The sequence below is a fragment of the Otolemur garnettii genome, unplaced genomic scaffold (genome assembly GCF_000181295.1).
Source record: "Otolemur garnettii isolate 467f Iridium unplaced genomic scaffold, OtoGar3 scaffold00357, whole genome shotgun sequence".
Lineage (NCBI taxonomy): Eukaryota > Metazoa > Chordata > Mammalia > Primates > Galagidae > Otolemur > Otolemur garnettii.
The window spans coordinates 158534-167385 of NW_003852752.1; the positions used below are offsets into that span (position 1 = coordinate 158534).

Below are 8852 nucleotides of genomic sequence, written 5' to 3' on the forward strand. Positions count from 1 at the left end.
GTACTTTTTTTTAGTTATTTGTTCACAACTTCAGTGTAGGTCCTATGATTAATCATATTTTTCTTCTTTTAAGTAGGGTGTTCTTCAAGGTGTATTTTTAATCATTGACTTGATATCTGAAAAAAGTCTCAATGTGTTTGTTTTTAAGAAGCTAAAATTACACTTAGCAAACAGATGATTGCAAACTAAAATGTTATGCCACGTAATTTAGTTATTTTGATTTATTAGCATTTCTTAAATTCTTATTAAATTTATAGGACCTGTAATATTTATTCAACTAAAACTGACAAGCAAATGTCCAGGAAAACTTTCATTTTCACTGATCACTAAAAGGAAAAAACAAAAAAAACTATCAATGTTCTGGTTAAGGAAAGAGAAGGGGCATTCTCCTTTTCCTAAATATTACATCTGAATTTATTTAAATTAGCAAAGCCTTTTACTCAAGACAATTTATTGAATTAAAAATCCCCTATGAAGTGCATTTGCTCAAAATGAGCACTATGTAGAAATAATTTTTTTCTTTCTATTCAGATATTTCCTGTGTGAATCCACCCACAGTGGAAAATGCTAAGATAACAACAAGACAGAAGAGTAGGTATCCAAATGGTGAGAGAGTGCATTATGAATGTAATGAACCTTTTGACATGTTTGGGGAAGTAGAAGTGGTGTGTCTAAATGGAACCTGGACAGAGCCACCTCAATGCAAAGGTAGGATATTATATTTTCCCAGAATATCTATCAGGGGCAAAATATGCTGATATCAGTAAAATGAAGTAATTCATGTAGAATATACTTTTCAAACACAAATAAAATGATGGCACTTAAAATTTAAATTTTTGTGAATTCAACCAAATAACACAGTATTTATTTCCAAGAAAGATTCAACTAGAGTAAAGGAATAATTGGAATTTGGAATCAATTCTTGTCTTCAGCATTAAGACATTCAGATATTTCCTGAGCAATAAAAGTATAAAAAACACATTATGTACAATTGACAGCCCTAAGTGATCACCATTTTAAGTGTATAATAGACAGATGAAGAAGGATCCTAGAAGGTGATATAGACTTGGGCATCTTCAACATCTAGAGTATATTTAAAGACATGTGACTTACTGAGCCCTTCCAGGGAACCACTACATTTGTAAAAAGAAGCCTCGGGACATAGTCTTGGGCACTTTAATATTTAGGGTTCAGGAAATCTGGAATCCAACAAAGAAAATTTGATATTATCCACTTTTACTTTTTAAAAAAGTACATTGTTCCTGGTATTTTTTTTTTCATTTCTTTACTTAGAATACACATGTTTTTATGTTGAAATGAGTTTAATGCAGACAACACATAGTTGGATCTTCTTTCCATATCCATCATGCCATTCTTGGTCTTTTCACTTGTGTCTTTAGAACATTTATGTTTAAAGTTACTATCCATGTGTTAGGATTTATGTCTGTCATTTTGTTTGTGTTTGTTTTCTCTCACACACAGTCCTGTTTCCCTATTCCTCCATTCCTTTTGAGAACACTTTTAAAGAATCTTACATTTACTCACGTTTACTATTTTTAAGTATATCTTTATACTATGGTTTGTTTTATTCCTTTTTAAACAATGTAACTTCTTACTCTCTACCAGTATTGACATCTTACCTTTCAAGTGAATTAGGGAAACATTACTTTCATTTAGAATGTGTTGAATATTAATGCCTTTTGTATTTCCTGTCCCTACATTCATATTTCATATTAAATGAAATAATTTTGCTTCAAACAGCAAACACAATTGAAAAAAGTTATATTGGCTTCTTATTATGCTTTCCTGTAGGAGGCAAGATATTGCTAGGGGGAAAAAAGGCTTTGTCTTCTCTGGTTACTTTTAATCTGAGCATTCAGCTAAATAGAATGGGCCCCTCTTGGAATAAGACACAGCTTTGCCTTTCCTGGAGTCTGGAAATCTCTCACTAGAAAGAATTCTCTACATCTTTCAGAATCCTCTGATGTGGTTTTCTTTTTGTTTTTTCATTATATTCAGGAGTTTGAATTATACTTAGTAGATGTACATTTTGTACATGTTTTGAAGCCAACTATTCCTTTTACCTTGAATAGATTTGTATTTTTAATTTTTTCATGGAGCTCGTGTTTCTTTTGTGATGAAAATGAAAACCAAAAGAAAAAAAATGAGTAATACCCAACCAACTCCTCAGCATATGGTGTATTAAAAGAAGAGATTTTCTCTGTTTGACTTAGCTATCTGTTCAGCACTTTTTCACTAAGAAAGATATTTATTGACCCTGGAATCCTGCAAAGTAGACATATTTCTTAATGCTTTGTGTGTGCTTTTAGTGAAAAAGAAAAAACAACATTTAAAAATGTAGCAATTTATAGAATTAAAATTTCTTGTTCTAATTATGTCCCCAGAAATCACAAGAATGTTGATATTATGGGAAGTGGTCTGTTTCTATTTGCCTTATTTAAAGCTGTATTTAGATGTGTTCTCTCAATAAATCAAATAAATGATGTTTTTTAGATTCTAAAGGAAAATGTAAGACCCCTCCACCTATTGAAAATGGAGACATCACTTCATTCCCATTAGCAGTATATGCTCCTTATTCAACAGTTGAATATCAGTGTCAGAACTTATATCAACTTCAGGGTAACAGGCGAATAACATGTAGTAATGGACAGTGGTCGGAACCACCAAAATGCTTGAGTAAGTACTTTTATATTCTCATGGATCATGGAAAAGTCAGTATATAAGTATCACATTTTGTTATTTATAATAGAATTTTTCAAGGATACACATAGCCATCCTGCTGAATTCTTGCCTACCAAATATTTATAATAAAAAACCATATTAATATTTCTAGTATACAAAATTCTGTTTATTTTTATACTTATTTTAAAACTTTGCATTGGCAATGTATATATACATATATACATGATGTATGATATGATGATCTTATATATATATATGATGCAATAATCCAATAAATTAACACATTCATCATTACTCATACGTGTTATTATGAATATGTGTATGTGTTGTAAAGACACTTAAAATCTGCTCTCTTACAAAACTTCAAGTTAAAAACAAAGCCTTATTAACTATAGATCATGCTATACATTATCCTCACATCTTATTCATCTTATTACTAAATGTTTGTATCATCTGACGAAGATTTTGTTCAAACAAAAACAGTGATGGTAGTTTAAAAAATGCTAGGCTTTTTAGGTCAGTGATATGAATTTTTGGTAATAACACACAATATCACACATTAAACCTAGAACCTGATTTATATATCATTTACCATTTTAATTTTCATAAGATATTTTTACAGAGTTGGTTTGGAAAGGGTTTTGAGAAAGCATTCCTGAACCATTATATAACACAGCTAAATGTTTTATGTTCATTTTTTTCTATCCTAGAACCATGTGTAATATCAGAAGAAATCATGGAAAAATATAACATAACATTAAAGTGGCGAGACAGAGGAAAGCTTTACTCCAGATCGGGTGAAGAAGTTGAATTTACATGCAAATATGGATATCATCAAGCAACATATAACCCATTTCGAACAATGTGTCAGGATGGGAAAATGATATATCCCCGTTGTGCATAGGACTTTTTTTAGCTTTATTAAAATCCACACCTTTATCAGTTCTCAATTTTACATTTCAAATATTGTTTAACTCATTTTTATTCATAAATCAGAATTTTTGCAATTTGAGATGATGTAATTACAATCTGAGAACTGTGCCTCACTTCTTAAAAGGGCCATATTAAACCTTGATAAAAAACTGCTCTATATTCAATTTATGAAATATCTTTGTCAGGAAATTACACGCAATTATGTTAGAGACCATTATGTCTATTACCTTCCAAAATACCTCAAAGACAGCTTCTGAGGTTCTCTGTTCTCTAGTCAATGAAAAAGATGTTGTTGTCTCTGTCTTTGAAATTGTATCACTTCATAAACACGAAAAAATCAACCCAAGTCATAACTTAAATTAGCAATAAAATCTGTCATTAGTCATTATTAATGAATAAATTCACAAAAATGATGAAATGTATAAACTTTTACAAGACGTAAAGCTAGCAGACTTAAAAATCAAACTAATTGTAAAGAGGAATTAAAGTTTAATTGTGTATATTGCTATTACAACACTTACATACAAAGTGATAAAAATCCTCTATCAATTGTAAACACATCCACATATGTGTACACGGAGACCTACACACAAAAACACACAGAATACTCTGCAACATGAATTAATATTTGCCAAAGTAAAGTTGGCAGGGAATGCAATGAAATAAGTGAAATTCTATATTGTATTCATTGATAATAGGACTTAAGAGTTGTTTCTTAACTCCATTACATATGGAGTGTTCTCTGATTTTCTAATTTTAACATATATCATTTTTGAATCACTGGAATCATTTATTTTAAAATAAAGATGTCTATAAAGAAAGGCAATGCAAATTGAGAGCTCTAGAGACCTCAATGGTCATGATCTTAAGGTTGAATAACATTTACAAATATTTGGTTAGAAGAGTTTTGAAAATTTCAAAAATGAGATTCTGAAGTATAATTTTTATGTCTATTCATTTCAGACAAAATTAGTTAAAATTATTTTTGACCAGAAACATCTTCAATTTATAAAAGATGTTAATCTTTCATATGAAAATAGAGGTGTAAATAATAAGATTAAAATATTTTAGTGTAAGTTTTTTTTATTGCAGAAGTAGGTAACTTATTTACTTAAGCTGTCCCCATGTCAGTGATCCTTTTAGATGAATTGGTTGAGTTGAAAAAAATCAGATTTCACAAATTCAAAGGATATTTGTTATAATCAGCAAGGTATCTTTGCAGTTATATTAAAACTTGTGAATACATTTATACCACATTTTGGCCACTGTAATCAATTACAGTTAAGTGAGTGGTTTATGAAAAACAGAAATTTACTTCACAGAGTTGTAGATGCCTGGATGTCCAAGATCAAGATCCTAGTTGAACTGACATTTGTTAAGGGCTCTCTATTTCATAGATAGTGCCTTCTCCTTACATCCCCAGAACATGGACAGGACTTTGAAGTTCCATGAGTACTTTTTTTTTTTTTTGAGACAGAGTCTCAAGCTGTCACCCTAGGTAAAGTGCCATGCATCACAGCTCACAGCAATCTCCAACTCTTGGGCTTAAGCAATTCTCTTGTCTCAGCCTCCCAAGTAGCTGGGACTGCATGCGCCTGACACTACACCTGGCTATTTTGTCATTGTTGTTTTTGTAGTTGTCATTGTTGTTTGGTGGGCCCAGGCTGGATTCAAAGTTGCCAGCTCTGGTGTATGTGGCTGGTACCCTAGCCATTTGAGCTACAAACACCAAGTCTCTATGAATATTTTTTAAATAAAAGCACTAATCCAGTCAACAAGGGTGAAATACTGATGAACTAATCACCAATAAAGGCCTTACTTGCTACAGAATACCACCACAATGATGATTAAGATGTTACATACAAAATTTAAAGGGACAGTAACATTCAGACCAAAGCACAGCATAAGGTTAAAAAAAGATATTCTGACAAATGAAAACTGAAAGAAAATAGGCAGAAGCTATATTGCTATATTTGGACAAAACGTGATCTAAGTCAAAACTGACAGAATCTTGTGATAAAGGAGTTACTTCATCAAGAAGCTATAACAATACAAATATATATGCACCCAACATGGGAGCAAATAAAACATACAAAGCAAATATTAAAAAATCTGAAGGGATAAATGGCAAACCAAAAATAGTAGGGGATTTTAATATGTCACTTTTAACAATGGATAGATTATCTAGATTCTAGACAGAAATCAGTAAGCAAATATTGGGCTTGAACTTTATGTTAGACCAAATGGACCAAACAGACATATGCAGAACATGGCATCCATCAGCAATAGAATACATATTCTTCTTAGGCCTGCTAAAGGAACATTTTCCAGGATAGAGTATTATATATTAAGTCACAAAACCAGTCTTAAAACTTTTTAAACGAGGAAGCACCTGTGGCTCAAAGGAGTAGAGCACTGGCCCCATATACTAGAGGTAGGGGTTCAAACCAAGCACCGACCAAATACCGAAAAAAAAAAAAAAAAAAAAAAAAAATTAAAAGATTGAAGTCATATGAAGTATCTTTTGCGAACACAATGGTTTGAAAGTAGAAATCAATATGAGAGGATTTGGGGAAAATTAAAAATATGGAAATTAGGAAATTAAACAACACGCTCCTTAATAACCAATGACATGATGAAAAATTAAAGGGAAATTAAAAAATAGAGAACAATAATGGCAAACCAATGTACTAAAACTTACTTGGTGCAGCAAGAGTAGTTCTAAGAGGGACATTTATAGATATGAATGCCTACAGGAGAGAAAAGAAAGATCTCAAATAAACAAGTTTGTATCTCAAGAAGTTAGAAAATGAAGAATAAACCACCCAGAGCCAGCTGTAGGAAGGAAATAGTAAGAATCAGAGCAGAAATAATTGAAATACAGACCAGAGAAATGATCCTGAGTATCAACAAAGCTAAAATATGTTTTTGAAAAGAGAAACAAAATTGACAAACCTTTAGCTAGACTGAAAAGAAGAAAAAGGAGGACTCACATAAATACAATTAGAAATGAAAGAGGAAACATTACAACTGATAGTACAAAAGTATAAAGGATCCTAAAAATCCACTGTACACAATTATATGCCAACAAATCGGATAACTTAGAAGAACCCAATGAGATACATTCTCAGACACATGCAACATACTGTTGTGCCCAGATCGCGTTGTTCCCAAAGACCACCAGGAGCCAAGTCAGATGCATAAGCAAAAAGACTTTTATTGCAGCAAGCTCGAGCTTGGACTCCTGGGGGCTTGGCTGGTACGGATCCTGGTGGAGAGTCATGAGCTCTGGGGCATGGGGTTTTTATGGGGTTGGGGTCGTAGGTGGGGTTTGGGGAAGATCTGAGTATGGGGCAGTGCAGATCAGTGGTCTGATCACAAGGTGTGCTGTGACTTGTGAATATCTGGGCCCAATCATGGGGCTGTTTCTATGGTTGTCATTTCTATCTCATTATATTTAAAGTGGCTGATATTGATTGTATTGACTTCTCAGTACTAATAACTGTACCGCTCCTACTCTTTCCCGCACAAACGCAGTGAGTCTATTAATTATGCAAGGGCCTACAGTTAGGAATAGAAGTAACTAAATTAAAGGGCCTGCCAAAGCTATTATTAAAGTAGTTAACCAAAGAGACCAATTAAAAAGAGATTTATACCAACTCTGTTCTTTTTCTCTTTTTAGCTAGCGTTTATGCAGGCTTTCTCGTATGAGGGCCATTGATTCTTTTACTATTCCTGAATGATCAGCATAGAAGCAGCGTTCTTCTCCTAAGGTGGCACAGAGTCCACCTTGTTAGAGAAACAGTAAGTCAAGTCCTCTGTGGTTTTGTAACACTACTTCTGATAAAGACGTCAGAGAATCTTGAAGAAGTGTTATAGATTTTTCCAATCTTTCTATGTGTAAATCTATGGCTTCTTGCAAAGCATCATAGTTCTTGTCCTAGAGAACCAGGGCAGATACTCCAGTACCTCCTCCTGCCACTCCTAGGCCTAAAAGAGTGGCTACGGTGAAGGCTGTGGCAACTTCCCATTTCTGGCATCACTTTTATAATAAATTAATCTGGGCACCAACTGTACTAAAACACAATAATCTTGGCTTTGGTTTAAAACACTTGAATGTATACAGGGAGCTAATCTGGTGGAGTATGCCCACCAAGCGTTATTCAGGGGTATCAGGTAGCCGGTCCCATTCCACTGAGAGGTAGAATTACAAAGAGGCTGGTGAGAGGCAGACACTTGTCCCACACATGTGTCTTTCCCTATTACCATCTGAAGGGTAAGGTAGGGTCGGTTCTACTGCCATTGGCATGCACTTGCCTCCCCTGGGGTGTGGTTTCCTTCAATAGCAATACCTTCATAATAGGGAGGCTGGATACTAAAATAAAGCCAACAAGCTGCTTTTAATTCAGGCTTGGTAAGGTTTATCACTTGAAAAGTACTGGCTAGTAATTCCCATACTTGGTTAGAAAGTGTAGAATAGGTCACGAGAGGATTAGTCAAAACATCTGTCTGGGAGAAGTTAATGGGGTCAGCTGAGGGGGCAGTTTGGGAGGCTTTACTTGTGAGCTGGGGCCTAGAACTAGGTTGGGTCCTATGGACTTTACTGTGAATGTGGCAGGGAGCCATTCTAATCTTTAGATGGTAATCTTTATATCATATTCATTCTGATATAACCTTAGTTGCCAGGTTTTTCCTACTTCCCGTCCCTGGGCTTGCCGACCTCATTGTGTGAAAATGAGTAATCCTAATGGGGATTACAAGGGGGTTTTTTACACCCTGTTGTGTTACTGCCTCTTTGGATTTGGATGAGGTCAGTTTTGACAGGAGCATTCCAACTGAACCAACCAGTAGACTCACAACTCCAAGCTGCAGAGTAAAAGGCTTGTGGCCCTCCACATTGCCTTTCTTTGTCTTGGGACCTAACTGTTCCTGGGCAGATATAGAATTGGGTTTGAAGTAAAATAGCTCACTTGGGTGATTCTTTACATCCAGGGAGCCATGAACCTGTCTGTCATGAGTTCCAGGTTCTATTGGCAAGCGTGCAAAGGTCAAACTGGAGGGTCAGCCACCAAGAGTTAGAAGGGTGGAGACCTGATGTCTGGCTTACGGTGTGCCCTGTAATGGCACTTATAACCTTCCATGTGACGTTGAGTGGGTCATGAGGACTGGGGGAAATAGTACATACAGTTAGTAGAATCAAGCTGGTGATGAAGAGC

General features: G+C 34.5%; 1 protein-coding gene across 3 annotated transcripts in view; it reads left to right on the top strand.

The window, feature by feature from the left end:
• Window positions 1-8852, top strand: part of CFH (complement factor H) — a 167828-nt gene that overhangs the window by 72811 nt on the left and 86165 nt on the right. For 2 of the 3 annotated variants that reach the window (XM_023509100.1, XM_012813937.2), the window contains 3 exons: window positions 532-708; window positions 2515-2697; window positions 3414-4021. In XM_023509100.1, coding sequence (XP_023364868.1) covers window positions 532-708; window positions 2515-2697; window positions 3414-3607 — 554 coding nt within the window. In that variant the 3' untranslated portion in view covers window positions 3608-4021. Of the gene's footprint in view, window positions 1-531; window positions 709-2514; window positions 2698-3413; window positions 4022-8852 lie in introns of those variants that run through there. The other variant, XM_023509099.1, reaches the window with a different exon arrangement.